This window comes from Pholcus phalangioides, unplaced genomic scaffold, assembly GCF_987345545.1.
Source record: "Pholcus phalangioides strain wild (caught in Gottingen) unplaced genomic scaffold, Ppha-v1.0 ptg000009l_1, whole genome shotgun sequence".
NCBI classification, from domain to species: Eukaryota; Metazoa; Arthropoda; class Arachnida; order Araneae; family Pholcidae; genus Pholcus; species Pholcus phalangioides.
The window spans coordinates 47,881,802-47,907,977 of NW_028301602.1; the positions used below are offsets into that span (position 1 = coordinate 47,881,802).

Genomic DNA, 26,176 nt, shown 5'->3' on the forward strand with positions numbered 1-26,176 from the left:
ATAACAGAACATTGTGCGCTTAGTCTTTTTCATCATAGCTCATCTAATTTCCAGAGATGTTGATCAGTAATTTGAAGTAATTCCTTTCCATTTAGCTATCGATGCGATTATTAATGCGGAATTATTGCGAATATTGGTCTTGTCTAGCCAACGGTTACAATTGTTTTTCCGAGTGCAAGGTGGGTCCATACCAGGCCTGATCAAGTATTTCAGGGGAATGGTAAATAAATATACCTAACATTTGCTTCGTTTTTTGAAAACTTACCTACGCACAGCTTTCGATCATACATTTCACGAGTTCTTTACTTGTCCCGTAAATCAACGCAGTTTGTTTTCTCATCCACATCACACAGCAGCATAGACGGAATAGATAGGGGGGGGGGGGTGACGATCTGCCATGCACGAAATGTTGTATCATTAGAATAATTGGCAGGGCGAAAATAGACATACCCCGGTCACTATGTATAACCTCGGTGAACCACTTCCTCCCCGTTCCAAGAGTATGTAGCCGCTTATGTACAGGAGTCCAGCAAATCACTCAAGCACAACGCATGAGACGTGCTGAGTGGACAACAGCACTTTAGCTGACCCCCCCCCCCATAAGTGAGACAGGACGGGGAGGGTGGTCTGCTGAAGTTTACTAGATAGAGAGGTCTATAGAGGACTTGACAATAGATGGGAATTTTAGTTCAAACTAAGGAAAATTTTTCTCATTTTTCGCATTCCCAGTAAAGATACCATTAAGAATATTTAATATTTTTATGAAATGTGGTTGATGACGAAAACATCATTCAAACCCTATTCCTCCCCCCCCCCACCCCACTTGTCAGCAAATCCCAAATCTCCTCCCTTCCTATCGATGTTGACGCAATACTTGAATATGGCCCCTTACAGCCTTACAGGACATCTTGTATACTCCGAATGAAGATTGATTGTGTGTCAGAGAAAGAGTCCGAAAGCTGTACTACTTCGCCGTCTGATGTAATCTGCTCGTCGCTGTTCGAAACCGTACGTGGAGATCTTCGTGAAGTAGCTCTCGTTCTGGAGCAGACTTTCGGCGAGATCCTTGCTCTGCACCGAACCGCTCTCTCCGCCAAATTCTACAGGAAGCATATCCGGAGATAGGCCAGTTTTCATTTGCAAGCTTGACAGATCACTTCCATGGAACTGGAACTGAAATATAGAACAGATTATATTATACTGTACTCAAGATGTAATCTCTTCGAAGCCAAGTATTTTGTATGGGTATTTCACTTTTTAATTTCGAGAACTAAAACTCACTGAGCTGTAGGGAAGCTGGAGTGGACTCCCTATAGAGCAATAAAGAAGTGTGCGAGTCCGACGCGGAGGAATACAAAAGTGGGTGTGAAGCATGGGCGGAGATACGGAGTGGGGCCCCAAAGGTGGAGTCGACTGATCTAATGCATATATGTATATACGAATTGACATCATCATCATCTTGCCCCCCCCCCCAGACTTCCAAGTCTATCTTCGCCTATGGTGTGAAGAAGCGAAATAGGAAGCTTACTTCGGCATTTTTGAATGCAGTCTTTCACTTTTTACTCAATTGTATTCGTATTATTTTATTAGTATAGTCGTACGTTTGTCCATATACAAATGGTGATATAACGTATTCTGCCTTTAATTGCACTAACCAATGGGGGGTATTAAAGGAAGATAGAAATGAACTTTACTGCGCGTAAACAGGGCCGGAACTGGGGGGAGGGGGGGGGGTAAAGATATCATAGCCCCAAGGAAAGATTGCGATACTCGTTACCTTTGTAGTTTAGTGGTCTAACTAGGGCGTTCACCCGGAAAGTGAAAGGACGTGGGTTCGATTCCTCGCAAGGACAGTTGAATTTTTCTCTCTTTCCTAAACATATCTTCGCATCAGGCAGGTGTTAAAAACCTTCGTATGGATAGCGGAGGGTGACATCATCCTCAGATATAGAGTATATTCAATTCAAAGTTTTGTTTTGAGTCCCTCGAGAATCAGAATACAGCGATGATGATTCGTTCGGGACTCACATTTGTTAGCCGAAACGTGATTTCCCATAGACTTCTATGGAACATCGTTTGATTCGTTCCACAGGTTCTGCCCAGAATTTTAAAGATGAGTTTTTTTTGAAAACTCAAGGAATGCTATAAAAAAAAGACAAAAACTGACTCAAGCTAAAATGACAGCTTCAAAATGGGATAAATGAGAATCTACAGGAAGATAGGAGATATAGTGAAGATCTTCCGGTTCAGGAGTCGTTCGTGTTCTGGGTGGACGCACTCAGAGTGCAGTGGTACAGAGACTGCAAAAAAAAAAATGATTTGGAATTTTTGTAGACAGCGTTAGGTTCAACTCTGCTGCCGATGTTATTTTTGCAATTTTTCAAGAACATAGATACAAATTTTACTTAAATTTTTTAGAATAATAGAAGTATTCATATCGATTAAAAACAATTACAACTACCTTCACCTAAGGTGTATATTTTCGTTGGAACAGTTGATTCTAGAGTTGATTATGCCATCTAAGTAATTAAATTAATTAATTTCATAAAAACGACAAAATTTATCCTACATTTCTTACTTAGCTGACCCCGTTGGGTATTGCCCCGACCCCCACGCTCTTACAAAAAAAAAATTCTATGAAAACTTTAACTATAGAGTCGTGGTTTTGTGGTTTTTAGTTTAGGTAATGAAACAGCGTATCTACCTACAGTAAATTTTTTAATGAACTGTAAATAATTGGGTAATTAGAGATTTCCCTTAATTGTTCGGCATTACTCCGATTTCCCCTATAAAGCGATAGGTTATACTGTATCGGACTGGCTCATCCACTTTCTTTGAGCATCAGTATCATTGCTATAGCCAATCACTGTTCCCTATTCTACTGCTTTTTTCAACGATTTTCAGAGACATCACTTGGAGCGCAAAGATGGACAATGAGTCCGCTCTTCTTTATAGGCGTTTAACGATTGCCTATAATACTGACGTTACACTTTTGCTCAAATATGGCGAATAAGTCAGATTGGTATTTCAAGGAGCTCTATCCTGAGCTTTTGGAAGAATTGCTTACAGGTTACAACGTATTATTTCATAAATTTACAACAATGGAGTAAGATTGAGGATAAAAAGAATTCCGTCGAACTAATCGATCTTTGCCCAGCCTCCCACTTCCTTCGTTGCAACGGGAAGTAATACGAAAAACTTATTTGTCAAGTTCATAATAGAAAATTGAGTTGGAAAGAAGAGTGTTTGAAACACAAAAAGAACAATTAAATCCATATTCCTTCCTTGCGTGTAAACACACAAATGTTGTTGATATACTAATCAGATGCTAGAAGTATAGGAAGAAATGGTTCTGAAAATGATTATTCGTGTTTGAAATGAAATAGTACTTTATACATACAAATACAAGTCCACAACCGGCAAAGTGGCCAACGAAGTGGCTGAGAAAAAAGATGCCCCTAACAAATGTTTATTTATTTTTATACTCACACAACAAGCATATGACCAATTACTTTGGAGTGAAGAAAAAAGTAAAAAACAAACACATAAAAAAAAACAGCACGTTGCAGGAAGGTAAAGAATAATACAAATAGTAACGGCAGTGCCGTCTTAACGCATGGGCCCACCCGGACACGGCCAAAGCCTCCTTGATACTACTTCTAGGAGGCTTTGGCACGGCCCGGGGGCCTCAGGAGAAGAGGGGCCTCACAAAAATGAAATCCGGTTGAAATTTTCTAGAATTTACAAGGTAGGGTCTCGAAAAAAACCACTCTTGGCCCGGGGGCCCATGATGCTCTTAAGACGGCCCTGAGTAACGGAACAATAATAATAACGTAAATAAATATAAGACAAATAATGCCATACGTGTATACAAAAAAAATCAAAAAGCACATGAGAACTTCCACAAATGAGGAAGCGGAAAAGAGGGGAATTTTCTAACACGTTAGTTCGGTATGATGAGACATAGAAGAGATTGCGGTTACAAAAATTGATGCTATTACAGTGAAAACTGATTTGCGCTAAAATGGCTGGTACGTCCAAGTCGAAGTGCAGAATTTTCACAAAATGGTGATCAATGCATTCTGACGGCGGACTTCGAGTGATTCATAGTTAAAAGTAGATCTGAGTATTTCGGTAAGAATTCGAGTATCAAATATTTGAAATTTCTTGAAGTAAACAAAGCACAAAAGCCTATTTTGTGTGCGTTCGATCTTAATGTTATTGCACAAGTTATATGGATTCCAGATTATGGAACAATATTCTAGAACTGATCTTACGTAAGAATTATAAGGACGCAGAAAGTTTTCTGTGTTTTGAAAAATTTGCTGTTGAGAATTACGAAACCGACATTTCTTGGTGCTTCTGAAACAATGTCATAATATGCTGGTTGAAATTGAGAGTCATGTCAAAAGTGTAGGCTACTCTACTCTTTCGAGCGTTTGATCATCAATATTGTAATTGTACAGGATGGTACTATGGATGTCATGTTTCTAAAATACTGCAACTCAAATATTGTCTTACCCTATTTCTTATTTTTTCGGACAGAAACCTTTTGAAGAGGTTGAAAACAGCGCTAAAGAACATGGGCTCGTGAATGAAGTGAATGGCCTTGATTCTCACGGGAAGGCAATGCTAAAAAATTACGAGAATGAAACCAAATATAAGTGAAACTTAAATATTCAGAACTTAATCTCCGGGATTACACTATAAAAGTTTGATAAAAGATCTTTTACAAAACTTGAAGAAAATAACCAATGAGTCTATTGGGTTCGAATGTAACCGATACGCTAATTAGTTTAATTTTTCGTTTTATAAAGGAGCTTTTTCAAAACTTTTATAGTGTAATGCCGGCCTTACGGACATGCACATTGCATTTCTCACTTCAATTAAAATCTTTTGTTTACATCCGTACCTAAGTCTCGCCACAGAAAGCAACAGGCCTACAAATATACAATTATTTAATCCGTGGCGACAGTCTGCGCAACACTCCCCTATTGATAATTAGGGACTTTTATTAATAATAGGAACAAAATACTTCAGAATTTCTGGGAATGATGTCGCAGTGACTACCAGTGTCGCTACATAATTCCAGTGATTAGGATTGAAAAAATATCTTATCACTTTTTTCAGTATTTGTCTGCCTGTTCTGCAGAGCACTTGTTTTACTTCCTGCTTATGCTTTTGGTGTGCATTTACTTGTCTTCTGTGGTAAATTTCATAATTTTTCAACTTTTCTTTTTTTTTTTTGTAATAATTACGTGTCTCACGTAAGTCCCCAATTATGCCCAAACGATGATTTCCTAGACTTTGGATTCACGTGCATACATGATCAAGGGATCGTTAAGCCTCAATGCGTCATATGTAATGAAGTACTTAGCAACGAATCACTGAAACAAAATAAGTTGAACAGGCACCTCTTGAAAATAAACGCAGTGCTTTAATGACTCGAGAACGAAGCTTCTTCGAAAGAAAAGAACAGCAACTGAAGCAAAACAACACCTTTATAATCGAAATAAGGCAGTTTTTTTCCGTCCAGCAAGCAACTCTAGCTTCCTATTATGTCGCTTCGCGAATTCGAAGGAAACAAACCGCACACCATTGGTTCACTTTTGGTTAAACCAGCAGCTATAGATATAGTCCGCATTACACGTGATGAAGAATATGCAAAAAAATCAACAAATACCACTGTCCAACGCGCAGGCGTATTTTTGATATGACGACAAATATTTAAAAAGAAGTTATTTCATCCATCCAAACCAGTGCAAGGTTTAGTCTGCAACTGGATGAAATCACTGACGTGAGTGAAGAGGTTCAATTACGTACGATATGCTGGAGGTTTCGAAATTGAAGAAGAGTTTTTGTTTTGCCACCCGCTCACTACCAGTACTACAGGTGCAGACATTTTCAACCTAATGGACTTATTTTTCAAAGAGGAAGGTTTATCTTTGTCTCAATGCAGCAGCATCTGTACTGATGGGGCGCAGTCTATGTTTGGGACACAACAGGGATTTTGTCCAAAAGTGAAAGAGATAAATTCGCAAGTTACGACAGTTCATTGTCTTCTGCACAGAGAAAATTTTGCATCCAAGAGGCTAGCACAAGATTTGACTGTTGCTATGAAAGAGATCATTCAGATTGTCAATTTCATAAAAGCAAGAACCGTTTTCAAAAGCAAACGCTGTTGTGTGAACTGTGTTTGTTTTGAATAAGTTTGAAAAAAAAGTTTTATACTTCCATTTTCTAGTACGTACCTATGTAAAGATCATGGGCGGAGATACGCGGGGCGTGGGGGAGCATTGCCCCCCCCCCCCCAGCATCAAAGGTTGAAGTTGACTGATCTAATGTATATATGCATATATGAATTGGCATCATCATCATCATCATCATCGTGCCCTCCCAGAAATAATGACTGTGCCCCCCCCCCCCCACCAGACTTCCATAGATCTGAATTTTCATTTCAGATGTGTGTTATGTTCAATATTTTTACAGGGAATTCAAATTGATAAAAAAATTGCATTTTATTCTACCGTGATTTGAGGTAGCTCTTTATTGTGCCTCCATTTGCAATTTTTTTTTATGTTCGGCGATTTTTTTTTTTTTTTTGGTGAGAATTGACGTTCCCCTTTTTTCTCAATAAAATATGGTCAGCCAAACAATAAGAAAAATTAAAGAGCATATCTTGTAATTTTAAAACTAGGCCCATGAGTCGTGGCTGAAAAAGGTTAAGAACCCCTGAGGTAGGTACACATCAATATCCTCGTTTCGGTGAAACGCCCTTGACAAGGTTTGGCAAAGAACCTGTAAGCCGAACGTACATTTTGAGAAGAACCACGATATTGTAAATTACCAATATTGAAGACATCATAGTTTCGAAAAGCTTTTTTTTCTCGGTCGTGTGGTCGTCATTCTAACTCCTGACGCTGGCAGCTTCAAACCATATTTAGCTCAAAATGCGCGTTCCCGGAAGTTCCGTAAGACGGAATTATCTGAATATATGTTTCCCGAAAAATATATATCTTCTGGATCTTAAAATATTAATTAGGCCTACGTATCTACTTTATTACACACCAACTCCGGTCGGTCCTAAAGCCAGGGCCCCACTAGTGTCGAGGCTGGCCCAATACGTTCTAGGGTTGGTCATGGTCAAGTAGTGTAGCCACTCCTCCATTGCTAATGACTGTTAAATCCTGGAGGCTGGAAGGTATTGAAAAGCTGGTCGAACAGGACGACCGGTCCCTTCCAGCTTCTAAACCAAGTTAAATGTTCCGCCTTCCTTCCAGATCTTCCAATCCGTCTGGCCACACGTTCGTCGAAGAACGCCAACAGTCGCAACACAGAGCGTGTTCTGGAAATAAATATTCGCCAAGGAATATTTTGGGCCAAGCTGGGCCAGTGCGTAGTTAGTCTATGGCGTTGCTGCTTCTTTGTATCAGAGGAAAGCAAATACTGGAAGCAAATAGTTGCGAATGACTATTGACCACTATTTAACACGAGTAGGGCTCTGGCTTAACGATAGAGGATAACACTGGTTGTGTGCGATTGATCTGGAGTCAGGGGCGTAGCCAGAAATTTCGTTCGGGGGGGGGGGGACCACTTTCATTTTGGGGGGGGGGGGACCAAAGTGACAGAACAATGGATTTGGCCATCTTTTTCCCTTTTTTCGGTCATTTTCTCACATTTCGGGGGGGGGGACCAGACCCCAAGTCCCCCCCCCCCCCTCGCTACGCCCTTGTCTGGAGTTAACTACAAGTGGTAGCGGATTCGTGTACATGAAGGGCGAAATGGAAAGAAATCGATCGTCAAACTAAATGAGAAGTAATTGATTACTTGCATAGCACGAACAAGCCTGTAGTGCAGTGTAGGAGAAGACAGGTGCCTCGCCAGTTTGAGCGTCAGTCCTTTCAAGTCGATGATTAGAACGACTCCGCAAATCTGAGTCACTTCCGAACGTAGGAAATGCTCGGCACATAGAATGACCGCGGCGAAAAGCTCGTTGATACTAGATTTACCGACGTCGTATGAACCTGTATATGATGGGAAAATATAAAATGGAATTTCAAAGAGTCAAATAAATATAAACCTGCATCCAACGAAATAAATTTATCGATCAGTAGCACGAACGGATTTATAAAATGTATTTTTTTTTTCTTTTGTGTCAAATAGTGTTTCCTGTCTTTGTTCTATTCGATTCAATTCGAATTTGAATCACGGCCATACCACAAGGAGCAAAGGCGGATTTGCCACCTGTTTGCTATACAAACACTACCGCCTGCTTTCATTCTTGTCAAATTATCTTGACTACCCATCTCCAAAATTTGCCGCCCCGGGCTATAACCCGCTTAAGTCTCCTCTGTAAATACGTCTCTGACAAGGAGGAGGAGGCTGGAAAAGGCTTTAGCCCCAGAATCACCCTTTCTCCATATATATTTTCTATTTTTCTTTTCTTTTTACCAAATCAACTAAAAAATCTATTATATTGCGTTAATTCACACCTATCTGTGCTTTTTCTAAAGCGTCAAACGAAGAAGAGGAACAAAAACAAAAGAACTGATCCGATAAAAAAAAAAAGAGGTAGATCGTTTTTGTCGCCTATGGCTTTGCAAATTTCGACACCCTCTCTTCATTCTAATTCAGTTTTATTCACCCCTCATTTCTGAAACTGGCAATCCTCAGCAATAGCCCACAATGTAAATACGCCTTTGCCCATAGGTCTGGAAACACTTCCGGCGCCCCTTGAATTTTTTAATTTGTTGATGTGTCGAGCGTGTTTATCATCAGTGGATACAAATGCATCATCGAAATGACGTGGGAAAAGATCGCGGAAATCATCACTAATTTAACGCGACTCATTTTTTTTTCACCTATGTATTGCGATCACTGTGAACGCTGGGAGAATATCGAAGCAGACAGTAATGCATGCAAAAAATAGTGAGCATCAACAGCATGAGATAACGGAATATTGCAACAAATGCGTTGCAATACTCATTTCTCAGTCTGACGGCAAAGACTATGGAAGCCATTGGACAGTGTCATCGGTAAGTACCGCGAATCCTTATTTAACCCCTTAAGGTACATTATAGAGAAGAAATACATTTGCGCTGTCTCTTCTTTCTTTCGAGTTTCTTCATTTTGGTAACCCTGTAAAACAAAAACCCCCTTTACTTTTATCTCAACACGATAATTTTATTATTAATATTATTATTCCTCGCTACGGTTTGACGAGTAAAAAACAAAAAGAATTGCATGCATTGGGAAAGGGTGGTTCGAAGATGGAGATGACACCACTTTTTCAGATTCATCTCTGCTAGTTCAATTTCACATTGTTCAAATTTGTTGCCAAAAGCCTGTACGCAAAGGAGTCAATTTAGAGATTTAGCGCCTGATGCTTCCGCAGAGATGCCACCGACTCCTCATCCAATCACCGTTGGTGGTTTTGAGTTGGAAACTCTCGCCGACGCATTTAATCCAGGTGAAGCTTCCAACTGCCAAGGTCTGATTCTATCTAGTCAAACAGATGGTGGAGAGATGAGGTGGTGTAATGGAACTATTTCCGATTCGGAATTGTAATTCGAAATTACGCGCAGAGTACCAACACTCCCCCCCCCCCCTCTATATATCCTACACATCCTAGGACATATAGAGAGAGGGAAGCATCTCTGTTGGTACTCTGCGTGTAACTTAAGAATCAAGCTTAAACGTAACTTGTAAATAGAGATATCCTAGAAGAGTAGTAACCGAGCTATTATATCCATCAAATTTCGGTATGCTTCCTGATTGTCGTGGACTGATCTGAATACGCCAAGCTAATATATATGTGTAAATACAAATTAGCGTAATCATATTCTTGTGTCCCTTCCTTCCCCCCCCCCCCACCCCAGATCTTCAAGTCTATCTCTGCGTATGTTTACATGGGGCAATAAAAAAAAGCTGGTATTTTACTACCGACATTAGAGATTTTCACTGAAGGCGGCTACACGCAATTATAAGCTTAGCGAGCATGCGTGTTCAGCGTTTTTGTACAAGCATGCGCAATTTCTTTTTCGCAGCCACACGGTACTAATACAAATACAAGGCCACAACAGGCAAAATGCCCCAACGAGGTGGCTGAGAAAAAAAAAAAATCTGCAATCACAAAAACTTGATTCATCAGAAAACAACATGATCCTCATACATCTGAGAATTCAACTGCATGCACATTGCTTTATACGTAATTAACGTACGAAACTGCTCACAAACACTCCCGATAATACTAGAAACGCTAAAATGTTATACAGTGAAGAGTACCTTAAAGGTATCCGACTACGTTCGAAACGTAGTTTTGAAAGAAAATATCGATTATTATTTTTGTATGAAATTCGGTGTAGCTAATGTCGTATGCTTGCACAAGAACCAGTTTGTTACTTGGAATATGTCGAGCTTGGGAGATGAGTGCTGTCTTTGTCTTCGTGTACGGGGGAAAAACGCCAACAAAAATACAGTAAAGTTCCTTTTGACGGCCATCCCTCCTCTTTCACTGTCAAATGATAATTTTCCTTGCATAATAAAAAGTATTCACTTTCACTTCAAATCCTGATTAACGGTGACCCATAGGCGGAGTTAGACTTGGAAGTCTGGGGGGAGGGGGCAAGATGATGATGATGTCAATTCATCTATACATATATGCATTAGATCAGTCGACTTCACCTTTGATGCTGCCCCCCCCCCCACGTATCTCCGCCCATGCGGTGACCTCTCTTTTATAGACGAATCTTTTTGTCCCACCGGTGTCCTAAAAAAAGAGGGAGCTCTGCTGTACCAACTTCACTGAAGCGTGAGGACTGCAGAGTTTCACTTACGTAAGCGTGACTTGTACAAGCATGCATGATCGAAATTCGTTCAATCTTCATATGCCGCTAGTACAATCAAAATTCTAAGTCGAAATTCTCCTACATACGCTCAAGCATGCATGTGCAAAAAGATAGCATACTTGTCAAGCTTGCTGTTACGTGTGTAGCCGCCACGTAATGATCGATGGTTCCCCCCCTCCCCAGTTCACCCCGCAAAGATTATGGGAAAACAGATATGAACTCGCATTCATTCCCCCAAAAAAGGGATAGTTTAGAATTTCTCCTATTTTCACAACTATTTTGACATTTCCCTACCATTCTAGTGAATAACCCTACATTCAGGGCCACAACAAGAGGGGGGGGGGGGGGGTGGTCTGGTGCAACACCACCTATAGTGGTGTTCCTTCAATAGGTGGTGCTGTCTAGTGCCCTGGGTGCTGAACCAAGAGGAGCACCAAGTTTGTGATGTTAAAATTGCGGTGGCACTCATTCATTGTTCGTTCAAAATTACAGAGTAAATTTTTGTTTCTATTTACGTTCCTGCATACAGTGAAACCTCGTTAAAACGATATTCGATACAACAATAAATCTCTTAATAGTGAAGTTTCTTTGAATCTTGTTTGGAATCGACATTGGCTTTGGCACCCTGTGCTACGAAATGGAAAATTTTTGTATTTGGGTCTCTTGATCAGAGGCGGGGCTCGCCTAAGTGGGCTATAACCCAGAGTTGCAAGTTCGGGGGGGGGGGGTCGGCAAATTCTAGTGATGGTTGGTCAAGAACATCAAATTATAATGGAAGAAGAGGGTGGCAAAATTTGAGTAGCGCCAGCACACGGCAAAGCCATAAATCCGCCTCTGCGCTTGATCCGTGCCATATCATATATTGAAATATATACTGAATAGAGAGGGAACCGAAAAGATCGAATAGATGGAATGTAGCTACTCACCGAGTTTGCCGACTCCGACGAAGCTTCCGTCTTGATCTCTGAACGGGAGAGGCATCATTATGTTCTGATCGAATACACGTTTCAGTTCATTCGGTTGGTATTCGGTGAGAATTCTGGAATAGCGCAACTTGAAAGTGTAGAAGTTTTTGAGAGTTTTGAAAGTCGCGTCCGTGTCGAATTTCCGAGAGCGCAGGAAACGAATCAAGTAGGCGTCATCCGTGCACGGGCTGAAGTCCTCTTCTCCTGCAAAGATAAAATGTCATACAGTGCTCGGTGAAAGCAGCCAACCTATCAGGGGCACCGCGACGCAGCTGCCCTAACAAAGGTTTTTCGAAAACAATATTTGTTAAACTGTTCTGGGGAGCGGAGGATAAGTGTTGATTAGGGTAAGACCTAAGGGGTATCGCGGTGAGATAAAGTTTGAGAACTCTTGCGGTATAGGAAGGCTCCTATGCCGGCGAGACTTGAACGTCTCGTGAAAACTACATTTCGCGCGTTCACAGGGTTGCACACCCGTGACCCGCCAAACTGCTGCATCCGGCATATTCCAGCGGAAGAGTGTCAATGCACGTAACACGATATAATTGTCCCTTGGCTGACCATATTTCGAGATCCATTCGAAACATCGCCAATTATGGCAAAAATGTCGTCAAATATAAGAGAAGTTGCCAACTGTAGCTGAAATTACTGAAAAATCGCAAATGGTGGAAAAGATAAGGGCCCCTAAGCTGGAATTTTTGGCAGCCCTAAGGCCAGACTTTTCACTGACTACAGACTCTTCACCCTTTATAGTGAATTAATAGCAGGAAAAATCAAAAAATGGTAAGAACCATCTCGTGCCCCGGCTGGAGCCCTGTTAGCCAACGCTCTTGGGAAGGGGACATTAATGTATTCGGCAATTGATAAAAATATAAAATGCAATTCACGGAAAAAAAAATATGTGTGACAAATATGTGAGCATGGGCGGAGGTACGAGGGGCCTAGCGTCAAAGGCAAAGCTGACTGATCTGATGATGTATTTGCGTATATATGAATTGACATCATCACATCATCATGCCCCACCCCCAGACTTTGAAGTCTATCTCCGCTTATGTATGTGAGATGAATATTTTGTTAACCATAATTTATTATGATAATTGAAGTCTTAATTATCATAATATATAGTTTATAACTTATGAAAATAATCTCAATCCTTGATCAGTAAAGAATAAAAATTGAAGTGAGTTTCATCCTCGAGGAAATACGAGAACATTTCATAAAAAAAGGCAAATTTCATAAGACGGACAAAATTGCGGGAACATACAGTAGAATATGGGTCATATGATCATAATACCGTGTTTCCCTCGAAAGTAAGCCTTTGCTAAAATCGTCAATGAGACGCATTTAGCATGTCGTTGCAACATATGACGGATGTATTGAACTATATAAAATGATAATGGCTTCATTATTATTTATTATCAAATTAAAATATAAATGATATAATTGAAATTCATACTTGAAATAAGTTATAATATAAACACACACAAAAATTAAATTTTCGTTAACACCTAAGCAGGCCTCTTTGGACGAATGGTGAACGCCTACGTAAACAGATATATTTGAGACTTTTGACTTTTATCAAAGAAAACAAAGAAAATTACTACTCGCAGCGTTTCTGCTTATAAATAAAAAAACAACAACATATGGCCGCTATTACACCGTAAAAGTTTTAGAAAATTTCTTTTATGAAACAAAAATGCAACCAATAAGCGTGTTAGTTACATTCGAGCAAATGTAACCAAAATTAGGTTACATTTAATTAAATATGCTTATTGGTTTTTCAAGTTTTACAAAAGAAGTTTTGTAAACTTTTTATAGTGTAATCTCGGCCTCTGACATATTCGGCTACCCAATGAATGTCGTTGTCACAATAAAAGTTTTGTATAAGAACTTTTATCAAACTTTTATAGTTAATTCCCGGCCATAATTAAACATCCCTTACAGTTCAATGCTGAGGACCGAATGAAGCGACGACGAGTATTTCCAGTGGGCATGGACACATCGCCTCGTTTGGTCCTGAAAATATAAACCAAACTTCCTGTTTACTTCAAACGACGACACCCGAAAGAAAAGTTTTATGATGTTGCCATTTTTTGTCGATTTTTGTGTAATCATCATTCAAAAATGTCTTCAGAAATATAGTTACTCTACCAAAATATAAACCTTAGCGTATGATTTTTCAGGATGCTCCTAACATAGGCGCACGCAGAATGTTCTCGTGGGGGGGGGGGGGGGGGGCAGATTTTTTTTCCCTTCTGAGGGGGGGTTTTTACTTTTTTCCTGCAAAATAACACTATAATCTTGGCTAAAGGGGAGGGGGGGGGGGGTTAGCACCCCAAACTCCCCCCCCCCCCTTTGCGTACGCCAATGGCTCCTAATATAAGCCCTATCCCGAAAATAAGCTCTAATGCATTTTTCGAAACATAAATTAGCATAAGACCGGGTATTATTTCCGAGCAACCGCGGTAGATATACTAATTTCTGGCGAGCGGTTCTCCGCGAGTAGCAGAAATACCCGCGGACTGAAAAGGTTGTGCACTAGGGTGGGTCGAAAAAAAATGAAGTTTTTATTTTCGAATCGCTATGGCGCGGAGAAGTTGCCTCCTTCAATAAGAACAAAAACGACGCACAAAAATTTGAAATCGGTTGATATTTTTCGGTCGCGCATCGTACTTGAAGTTTATTAAAATTCACGAAAGTGAACATTTTTCTTAAAAAAATTTTTTAATACTACTTAAAATTCTACAATTGACACCCAAAAGTTTTTTACGCTTATTTTATGGTTCACAATAAAGTGAAACAAATTAAAACATCATTAATATTTCAATGTTTATTGGTGTCACAACGTGTTCGAAAAACAAGAATTAACCAAATTTTTTGCAAGTTTCATTGTGCAGCTCTTCGCCCGTTTTGTCAGAACGAAACGACCCAATTCCCCACTGAAGGTAGCTGCACGTCGAGTTCCGCAAACAACCATCCAAAGTAGGCGTGTGTGTGTGTGTGTAATTTACATTATCTTTTAAAACTAGTTACCAAATCTGACTAGGATTCGGTGGTTTACAGTTTCTTCTACTGGTTCTTTCAAAATGCACACCTTCGAAGTCTGACTTTTGGGAGAAATCAGACACACACATGTGTGTCTGATTTCCATCGTGTATCCCTCTCCGTCGTATTTTTTCAGCATATATATGGTGCAATGAATCAATTAACGCCAGGATTCCGTCACCGGACTTATCCTGTTGCCGAGATCTCTTCCATTCCAGCTTCGTTACGGAGTTTGAGCCGTATGCAGTGTTGTGTGGAAATTTTTAGCTGCCATCTATATTTGAAATTGTGAGTGATTGAAGATGATTGAATATTTGTACCGTTGTAGGCCTGTTGCTCTCTGTAGCGAGACTTTTTAACAAGGGGATAGGCTCGCATTCGCGCCTCGAACGTAGGAACCACAGATATAGATGGTGCATCTACAGGGCCAAAATCTTTTTCTGGGCCCATTGGTTAACAGCTTACTGGATGTGAAAGCTCTCTGTGATGGAGTATGAATCTGTAGATTGTTGGATTGTAGAAGTAGACAGGAAGATGCTGAGCAAAGACCAGGAATATTATATTTATTAAACATATCCAAAGCAATAAAGTCGGGACATTGTCCTGAGGATTTGTCAGTTCGAGATCGTACATGCCTGTGTTGTTCCACGTCAAAAAGAACAAGTATTTCAGTGACACGCTAAACATGTTTTAGGCACCCAGTTTAGGGACCGATGCAGGGCACCGGTGTGTAGGCGCCTATCTGTAGGACCGGTTGTTGAGCTCCATTATTAAATATAATAACAATCAGAAGGTTTTATATAATACATGTTTAATTTGGTACGGACACATAAAAATGAAAGACATCACATGACAATGGTTGCTTGCCGACTGCGAAGAAAAACATTCGATTTTTTATCGCAACTTGCGTTGCTAGGTAACAAAATATTCGCATCAGAAAATTGCGAAGTGCGACGTCATTATTTTTCCGCAATCGGTGAAAGTTCAAGTAGAGGTCGCTACACACTCCCCCCCTAGTGTCAACGAAATGTCGTGGTCGAGTATCTGTCGGGGAAGTGGACATGACGACCGGAACGAGTCACAGTTGCTGGTACTGTACTTGGATGGACGGGTGACGTCGAAGGCACTTGGGTATACTGGTCACTTAGGAAAGCTGGGATCAACCGATCGATGGAGATTCTCCTGGATGTCCCGTTGAAGTCGATGTCGAAGAATTTATCTCGTCGATCTTTGACCAGAAATGGGCCTTGATACGTTGGTTGCAAGGCAGAGTGTGGTGCATCGTTACGCAGGAAGACATGAGATGCGGATTGTAGACATGTAGGAACATATGTTGGCGTAGATCCGTGAGTTGTTGTAGGTATGGGTTTCATTGAACGCATTAGTTTTTGAAGTTGATGGACGAAATCGGATTGTTTGATGTCTGGTATTGCGGAGAAGTACTCGCCAGGCAGTTGCAATGGTGATCCGTAGAGGATTTCGGCGGAGGAGCATCCTAAATCTTCTTTCACTGCGGATCTCAGGCCTAGTAGTGCTAATGGAAGAGCGTCAACCCAAGCTGCATGGGATTGGATTCGGCATCTTAGGGCAGCTTTCAGAGATCGGTGTTGTCTCTCGATGAGGATGATTCGCCTGAGGATGATATGCGTTCGTCTTGTGATGTTGGAATCCGAGGTATCTGCTTAAGGTTTGGAAAAGATGACTCTCAAACTGTCTTCCTTGGTCTGTGGTAATCTTCTGTGGTATGCCAAATCTGGCAAACCAGGTCGCAATTAGGGCTTTGGCGACTGTTTCGGCAGTTTGGTCTGGCATAGGTGTGGCTTCGATCCATCTGGAATATCTGTCTAAATGAAAGACATCACATGACAATGGTTGCTTGCCGACTGCGAAGAAAAACATTCGATTTTTTATCGCAACTTGCGTTGCTAGGTAACAAAATATTCGCATCAGAAAATTGCGAAGTGCGACGTCATTATTTTTCCGCAATCGGTGAAAGTTCAAGTAGAGGTCGCTACAATGTCTTTCCAACTGTTCAAACACTGCGGTATTTATTTGACGACTTACTTAAAGTTGTTAATCCAGTAATCGAACGTAATGCGTTGTTTGCATACCCTGAAAATTTAATGTTGGCTATGATCGTTGATGACATTCAAGAGAGATCGAATGCAAAACTTTCACCCTTCATACCCTGACGGTACTTTAAAGTACCAGGTTAGCTCATTTGTTTCAAACTAACTAATTGTTTCAAAAACATTGTTTTTTGTTGTCATTAATTAGAACTAAAATGACCTATCAAATAATTTACATGATAACTATTTATTATCGTTATCACACATTTATACTTTTACTTTGATTTATTATAATTTTCTTATTCTACTTTTCACAATGTCAGATGTAAAGAATTAAAAGCAAGATAATACGTCTCTAAAGGAAAAACCATTAGACACTTCGTGCTACGTAAGATAAACCTTGAAGCTACCGATTACATTGGAATTATTAACAGGAATACAAGATTGTTGTATCCTTCCACCAATGCTACGGCAAGTATACGATGATATTATATCATTCATCAATTCCGACATCAGAGGCATCGAAAAGTTTCTCCGACCGACTCACACAGTCGAGAGATATATCAAACTTGTTATCGAGGCCTCAACTAAAGTATGTAGACATGATACAACTTTTAACCGAACGATGGCGATATCTTGGATTCTATTTATTGTTAAAAAAGAAGAAAGAAAAAGGTAGCATTCTCTTCTTCGTTTAACCCTTTACGGCGCACTACTCTTTAAAGTTGGAATTTCAACAAAAAAAAGTTGTAGGCTGTTTACTTAGGCCTAAAGGAGTACGCAGGTACAATTTTGTAATCGCAAAACAAATATACAAAATTTCTTGTAAATACGAGGATTTTAAATAGCGCGTCACAGCTGAAGCTCATGGATTTCTTTGTTTAGTAGGGTCTTCTATGATTGAAAAGGAAGGTTCAAAGTAAATGGTAAACCTCTTTTTATCCATTTGCAATTGAATTTAACGGTTTGTGAGAAACTAGTCAAGTTGGGTGTTCCATGCAGTGGAACAATGAACAACAAAGGGTTAAGATTTTCCATAAGTGTATTAAGTTCATTTTTTCTTAAGGGGTCATCTAAATGTTAAAACTAGATCCAACTTTTGAAAGTTCAATGGTAACACCATTTTTTTTCTTCCATATTTGGATTCAATATCTCAAGAAATGCCGAAATACCAAATTTCATCAATTTTGAACGAACAGTTAATGAAATATAAATTATTGAACAATGAGTGTCGTAATGTTAAACATCTCTTATTTTTGAGCATAATTGCTGAAATAATATAGGGATCTCCTTACTTTTTATTTTAAATGATACTTTCTAACGGACCAGACATAAGTTTATTACTCATTTTGAATTTGGTTTTTTTTTAAATATGAGTTAGGAATTATTAAAACATATTTTAAAAATTTATGAATAGAAGCATACATTAATTTTCATTTCATTCGAATCGGCCAAACATTTTTTTTAAGTATTCGAGTAAACAAATAAACAACGAAATTTTGCAATTTTTCATTATTTCAGAAATTTGTTTCATTCCTTAGACCACATTCATGAGCTGAAATGGTAAATATAATAATGTGCAAAGAATTCACAATTCTCCCAGGTCAGGGCCAACATAATGGTCAGATGCTGTGCCTCAGGACGCACCAGTAACAAGACTCCGGTATACAAGCCGCACCGCATGCACTAGGGGAGAGAACTCCGGCATATAAGCCGCACCCAGTATGATTGCTTGCTATGGATAGTGGGCCATACGCATTTTGACGGGATTTAATAACCAATTAACTGAACTCTTCATTAATTAAATTCTAATTATGAATAATTATTAATGAATTATTAGCTGAACTCTCCATTTTTTGGAAAAGAGTATTTATACATTCTCTCATAGACAGTGAAAGGAAAGCAGAAGGAAACTGCGTAAATAGCTACAGCGAAACTACAATTTCTTACCAGACCAGATTCAAATGTTTGCTCTTATGCCCAGCTTTCAGGGTTAATGGTAGGATTACGGACGGACTAGTTAACAGCCTAGGAAGGTTGCTCTCCTTAACGAGATCACACCATTTTCAAGAAAACAGTAATAAAAGTGCCTATTTTTTATTCAAGAAAGTTGTATACAAAATAAGTGTATGAAGAATATATGTATTCCTTTTTAATTTTTGGAATTTTTTTTAGCTTGAAATCAAGAAAATTTAAATTTTCAGGAAAAACCAACAATCAGGTTTATTGTGACTGAATGTTGGCTTTCCAGTAAGTATGAAAAAATACGTGTTTTAAATATTAAAAGAAAATTTTATGAAACTTACACATAATACAAATAAATATTAATATTTTTTTCCTTGTATGTTTAATTTCAGAGCATGAGATGCAAAGTCCAACGTCACAATCTGGACAGTAGTACCGAGTTTCCTTCCTACATCTCTTATTGTTTGCATCTCTTCTCGAACAACAAACCTTGCATTCTCTTGATGGTTGCCTTTTCTTATCAGATGGAGGTATTTGTCTAATAAGACAGCGGCTCTCAACCGGAGCTCCGCGGAGCCCTTGGAGCTCCTCGTGCACTCCCCAGTGGCTCTGCGGCCACTCCAGGAAAATAAAAAAAATCAGTAAAATTTAAAAAAATAATTATAAAAACTTCTAAATAGTAAAAATAAATCAGCAACTTTGATGAATAATTAAAAAATTGGCCTCTGTGGCTCCGCCATAGAATTTTTTTATAAAAAGGGCTCCGCGAGTCAAAAAAGGTAAAGAACCACTGGTCTAAGAAAATGCCTTTCAATCAAACGGTTAGGGTTATCCTCCAAGCTCGGCCGGCCTCTTTTTTTGGAACAGCATCTGATGACCGATATGTTTCAATAAGTTCATCTACTAAAAACAAACGAAACATCACAAATGGGATTTTTCTCTACCTTGTTTTTGTAAATAAGATAGGAATTCAAAATAATTTGATCTAACGAGTGAAAAAAAAATATTTTCTTATAGTATTTCTTTCCCCTTTTTTTCGAATAGTAAAGTAATCTCCAAGATATTGGTGTACGATATCTACTGCTCCCATATTTTTGTTGTAATCATGTACATCTACCATGTCATTTGTATGGACAGTAGATAACATTATAAATAGTCTGGTATGTAAAATAAGAAATAACAATTTTTCCGGGTATAAGAAATGGATTGTTTTTAATCTTTTTGGGGCGTTACTTTGAACGCTCCAGCCTGGAAATATCACGGCACGAGAAATAGAGGGCGAAACCTCAGCTCGTCATTTTGAAGGGGGCGAGAGGCAAGGGGTTAATGTACATCAGTAAGTACAGCGGTGAGTAAGTATAATCGGGTCTTAGAAAAATTTCCACTCATGGCCGGATTTTGGACTTTGCTTCCTTCATGGTTGCGAAACTTTTCCCAAGCACTTCACGATAGAAATGTTTTGTTGGTGTAACTTTTCGCCAATTTTTCCAACGTAGGGAATTTAATCTTTTCCTAAGATTTTTCTGCCCTCGAGTTAATATTGTCAGTTGGCTCGCAGCTCGACCAAATGTTTTTTGGGTCTCGCGTATTTTTTTTAGTTTTACTTGCTTAAGGCCCTTTCTACAGGTGCAATTTTGCGGTAGCATCGGGAGTTCTATCACCCTCTTGACGACTTTTTTTCCCTCGTAGGGAAAGAAATGGGAGTAGAAATTGCCCCTTCTTTGTTAGGGATACTTGGAGAGTGTAACTTCCTTTTCTATAATCCTATGAGCGGCCAATTGAACCGGCCGATCCACGTGACCTCTGACGATATCTGAAAATCCTTAAAGTGCGTGTTAAAAACCCACTTTTTCCACTTCTCATGTAAACGGGGTTTTGAAAGGAAAATTTTTGAGGGAAATTTTGCTCGTCGGGATTAGGGCCAAAACTGGGTGGGGGGGGGGGCAATTTTAGGTGGGAACAAAGGACACCGTTATAAAATGATGGAATTTTAAAGTTGTGGGGACGGCAAAATAATGTTTACCCCGGTCGTTAAAAACTCTAGTTACGGCCCTGGTCGAGATTATCACCTCCGATGATTGTTCAAGGAAGACTGCTACTGTTACCTCTATAATTCCCATAGTAGGTTTTGAAATAAATCGCGTGACCAGAGTGTGTTTAAAGAGGTTTTGTGTTTGTGTGTTGAAAATGCAAATTGTTTTTGTCTAATCAGAAATTTTTTTTTTTCAACATTAACCGCAATTTCGTCAATCAAAACTAATATGAAAAATATAATAGCTATTTCATCTTGTCGCGGGCCGCACAAAATCATCTCGCGGGCTAGCTGTTGCCACCTCTCGTCTAAATGAACCCATAGAATCCTATGATGCATTTCATCACCCACTTTGGAAAATACTGATCTGTGAACGTGACACGAACGTGCAAATATTGCAGGCAAAGTCAATGAAATTCGGAAGCCGATTGCGTTTGATTCCGTGCTTTTTTAATAGGAGTCCAGGGACTTATGAAGTGAAACTTTTTTAGGAGAGGTAGTGAGTTTTTAGATGTACGTCAGAAAAAGTGAAACGGAGTAACGGAAGTGACGTAAGCTTTCCTTTCCCTTAAAAACGGTTGCTTGAACCATTTTGCGGTTTGTGTCGGACAAAGACAGTTTATTACCTTTCCCTACAACCCGTAACGTTGTTGGAATCGTAGAACGTCCCCTTCAGAGATCGTGGGAGGGGCGATGCACACGGTTTGGAGGAAAAGAAAATTGAGTTGGGGGTGGAGTGGGAAGGAGTGCGTTCCTACGCTTCGATATCTTGCGACCAGTAAAAGATAGATTTGAGGCGAGGTAAATCTAGTCATGCCAAATCAGACTTAAACAACCTAGAAGTTTCACATCTACTGCGCGAAATTCCCACGCAGATTTTTTTACCTTCAATGAGTTCCTTTAGCTGTTTAAGAGTTGTCTTGGTGGCTTCTGGAGTCTCCCCTAATTCATTTTCAGCTTTACGAATAAGTTCTGAAGTCAAGGTCGTCTGTTCGAGTGGTAGATTCTTCTTTGATGATGAACCATTTTGACACAAATGAGACATCGCACCCATCGTCATTTTATCCTCTCTGTTCTGAAACAAAAATGTAGTTAAACATGAGAAATCCGTCCAGTAAATCTACTCTACGCAATTTATCTGTTACCAGGGAATGTTAAAATACTAAGTAATGAGAGAATGGGCAATGCTCCATTCTCTTATTTGTGCTGTTCTTTCCCAACTTTTCTCCGATTTATGAATTCAAATATTTCTGCGAATTCGAAACGTAGAACTTTTTGTTGGCCTCACGAGAGACAGAATAACAACTTTCTCTAATTGGGTTTTTCAAGATAGGGTGACCAAATGGTTTTTTAAATTTTATTTTAATAACTACACAACCCCTTGTGCATTATGAATGATGTATCAAAGTCTACACGTTATTTGCTTGCTTTTTTCTTACTGGAAAGTATCAGAGGCACCAGCATGAAAAAGAAATTGGGGGGTGTCTGAAAGTTTCTGGTCGCGTCCAGTATATACAGGACTCACGTGTGTACGCAGGAGAGGAAAGATGCACTGCATTGTTTATTCATTAGTTATTGGAGGGAAGCTCAGCTACCCCACAAAATGTATTGGGGGGGGGGAGGGCTCAAATGGCCTCAGCCCCTAGGTTCCGGCGCCTATGGGAAGTATGCTTCTACGATCAACGGTTCATCAGCAGTTTGCGGTGCGAGGTGTTAGCTATGCACCCTGTATGTATTTTTCACATATGATTCGCGAAGTGTCTTCAAAGCGCGGTCCTAGTGTGGTTGCACCTGTCGCACACCCATTACGCCAGTAATTTGTGACAAGGGGGACTCAGCCATGCACCCTGTATATATACAGGATGGATACTATATCGACACCCCCACCCCCCTTCGTGTTTCCTTGTGAAAAACTGAAACAGAAAAGCTTTTCCCGTTTTGGGATCAGACAATAATGTTTCGGAAGTTATAAAGTTTGGAATTTTTGTGACGTGTCAGTTTTGTAACGGTCAGTTACGCGCCAAACATCAACGAAAGTGCATTTCTGCTCCAGCGGGGGAAGGGAGGAGGATTGCCATGCAGATGAACTGAAATATTAAATCCCGTTGGAAGCCAAGTTCGACGATTGGTACTTCTTCTCTCCATGTAGTAACCTTATTATAATCTTGTGATTACGTGTTAACTTCGCCCTCTATATTGGCAAATTTACCACCAGATTTGTAAAGTGTGAGCCAAATGAGATCTATTTGAAAAATTGTTTAACCAAATCAACACTTTTTGTCAAAATGTGGTAATTTTCTCTTCTTCACTTCTAAGTGAAATCTTTTGCAGGAAGGCGCATACATTGCATAGTGTATGCTGCGCAATCTTTTTTTTTACTCTGTCTTTCGAATTAGATCTCATGGTCGATAAGACGGGCCAACATTTTCATCGAAACTGTTTACGCGTAAAAAGCTTCAATGTAGGATGTAAAAATGGTAGCTTGACGAAGGTGTGACTGGTGCAAACAATAAAATAATAACAACGATTCAATCAGAAACTTTTAATCAAACTAATAAATTTATTTACGAATTAACATATGCAATATAATTAGTGGTTTTGAATTTTTCCTATTGATCGAGTCACATTTTCATAGCGAATTCTGTGCATGCTGCTGCAATAAAGATTTTTAATTTCCTTGTGACTGGAATTGATTTTTTTTCGCGCTGAAATGTTAATAAAAATTTACTTCACATTTTTACAAGAAAGATTCTGACGATTTCTAAATTTATTCCAACTTGCATGATTCGCGCAGCACTTGGTAATTTTTTCAGATAAAGTTTCATTCGGAGGCGTATTTATAAAGGAGCGGTTGCCACTTCCCCCTCTCAGCAGTGATGCACTTGATGCTCTCGCCGTCCTAAACACTACTCATTTTGCCGCCTCGTTTGCTTCGTTCCTTAATTGTATTCTGAAAAATTATTGCCCCCCCCCCCTCCTTAGCTCTCAATTTTCAAAATGACGGCTATCTCTTTATAGTATGAAAAAACAAAAAGTGATAAGAATCGTCCCGGACTGGAGTCCTGTCAGCCCCACCCTTGTGGAGGGCATGGTCTTGGGCAGAATTTTAAGCTGCTCAATTGCTTTGTTAACGTTAAGTCAAACGTTAAAGTCAAAATGTAATCAAAGTATTTTTATTCCGTTTTGTTTGCGGCCCAGTGCGGCTTCACCCTTCGCACTTGCCCAAGTCCGGCCCTGTTCATATGAGGCCGTTCAAGTATAACGTAAGCAAATTTTTAGCCGTTTTTGTCGTCTACGAACAGCTGAATAAATCGCGTCCAGACTTAAGATTACTGGGAAAGTATTAACGAGTCCATAAAATCACACATGGAATTTAGAAATGAGATAATAATTGCGAGAATTTTAATTGTTCGGTCGCTCAAATCGTTTTGATAATACTAGGTACATAATGCTGAGTAATGTAGTAGCGAAATTTCACGATTGGAATCCTGTGCATTTACCAATATCAGAACAAAATGAACTCAAAGACAATTAAAATGCAGTTGATGACTGCTGCAGAGTTTCGAGACCTGATAGAGCGAAAAATTGAAATTCGCTTGTAACGAAAAGCCCGTTACAACGAAAATTTTTTCCCATGATTGTGAGCAGTTATTATAACAGATTCTTTTACTGTATACATACGTATACTATGTATCTTTCTTTTGTTTTTCAGCGCCGAACTCTCTGTGGACTTGAATTTTCCGAAATCAGCCATACCCCGAGGAAAGAGCGTGAACCGTCAGTCGATGAACTCTGATCGCGGTAAATGTTACACGTAATAACTGAGCATCAGGGGCATAGCCAGAAATTTCGTTCGGGGGGGGCACTTTCATTTCGGGGAGGGACCAAAGTGAGAGAACAATAAATAGATTTGGCCATCTTTTTTCCTTTTTTAGTCATTTTCTCACATTTCGGGGGGGGGGGGCAGACCCTCAAGTCCCCCCCCCCTCCCTCCCTCTCGCTACGCCCTTGGTCTTCATGACGTCATTTTCAGCGCCGTCTCTTAAAGATTCGCTAGTTCTTTATAGCTTATCAAATCGATCTTATTAATAGAAGGTGAAACATGAAAGAGAAAATAACTTACGAGAGAATTTCAGTTCCAAGAGATGTCGCCGTTTCAATTGAGGAGTACGCGTTTCGATGTATGAACTTGGTTGTCTGTGAAAAATTTAATGTAGAGTATCTTCTTGCACGGGAATTGAATCAGAGTTATCGAGAAAACCACATGCCGAAAAATGATGACACGATCAAAAGCGTCTGTTGGCCGTAGGAAGCCACCGAGATGGACAGGTTCGCTTCGAGGTCGACGCATTAAGAAAGTGACCTTGGAAATTTGTTTGTTCAAACAGAAAACAGATTTTTCTTTGCTTCCACCTTTATGGAAGTATAGAGGTTCATATTAGCTTCTATGTTCTACCTTGACCGCTCACACCGTTGTTGTTGTTGTTGCTACTCCTGTTCGTCTGGCGGATGGCTAAGGCTGTGAGGGCTGAGAGTGGAGAGAGAGAAAGACTGAGAAAGAGGTCAATCGCTCGCCATGACCGTCGCCCGCTCATGTACATTGAAATCATATACGTGTATGAAAAGTAAAAGAGAAAGTTTACTAAACCCATTCTTAAAGAAGGGGACAGAGAGAGAGGGGGGGATAGAAATCCTCCCTCAGGGAACAGAACTTGTTTTGCAGACATCGATTTATTAGAAAACATAAAACGATAAATAATAATCAGTCAGGTGGAGGGTTTTCTGCAAGTTTGACAGTCGAAGGTTCCCTCTCCCTCGCCTTGGATCATTAAAAACAAATCGTTAACGTGAAAGGCTTATTTTGTGCCTGGCGGAATGGTTTTCATTTACTTTGAATGAAATTTGTGAATTTTTCGCGAAAGAAAAAACGAATAATGTCGCACACACAGATCTCGACCACTTCATTCATTCATTTCATAGAGATCCGCAATTTTATTTTATATTTCAAAAGTTAAGATAAATAATGTACTATCAGTGCTCCCGGGGTCTCAGCTCTGTCTCCTCAGATGTAAGTAATTCGTCCACATAGACATGGGCCACGGCGGAGGAGGCCAAAGGTTGTTCGAAACAGGAGGCTCCACAAAGATAAAATGTATCGATTCGATTAGGAATTTAGTTAGAGCAGCGTTTCTCGTAGTGCAACTGAGCAAGAAAATTCGTATATTGCGCATGCCATCTTTGTAAATATATTCA

General features: G+C 39.7%; 1 protein-coding gene across 2 annotated transcripts; it reads right to left on the bottom strand.

The window, feature by feature from the left end:
- Positions 1–703: 703 nt before the first annotated feature.
- Positions 704–25,500, bottom strand: LOC149083230 (alpha-tocopherol transfer protein-like). 2 transcript variants are annotated; one of them, XM_089236427.1, is made up of 6 exons: positions 25,047–25,500; positions 21,809–21,993; positions 11,774–12,016; positions 7,828–8,024; positions 4,522–4,632; positions 704–1,173 (listed from the first exon to the last, which is right to left on the bottom strand). In XM_089236427.1, exons 2-6 carry the CDS (start codon positions 21,981–21,983, stop codon positions 940–942), a joined length of 960 nt encoding a protein of 319 aa, XP_089092553.1. In that variant the 5' UTR covers positions 21,984–21,993; positions 25,047–25,500; the 3' UTR covers positions 704–939. The 2 variants fall into 2 exon arrangements, with proteins under 2 accessions (XP_089092553.1, XP_089092552.1); XM_089236426.1 differs by having other exon boundaries at positions 21,809–21,998; positions 25,047–25,499.
- Positions 25,501–26,176: the final 676 nt, after the last annotated feature.

Coding starts and splice junctions, on each gene's coding strand:
- LOC149083230 (XM_089236427.1), bottom strand. CDS start 21,983: ATGACGATGGGTGCGATGTCTCATTTGTGTCAAAATGGTTCATCATCA. Junction 8,025..11,773: donor CGTCGGAGTCGGCAAACTCG/GTGAGTAGCTAC, acceptor CATCATATACAG/GTTCATACGACGTCGGTAAA. Junction 1,174..4,521: donor CCGAAAAAATAAGAAATAGG/GTAAGACAATAT, acceptor TCTATATTTCAG/TTCCAGTTCCATGGAAGTGA.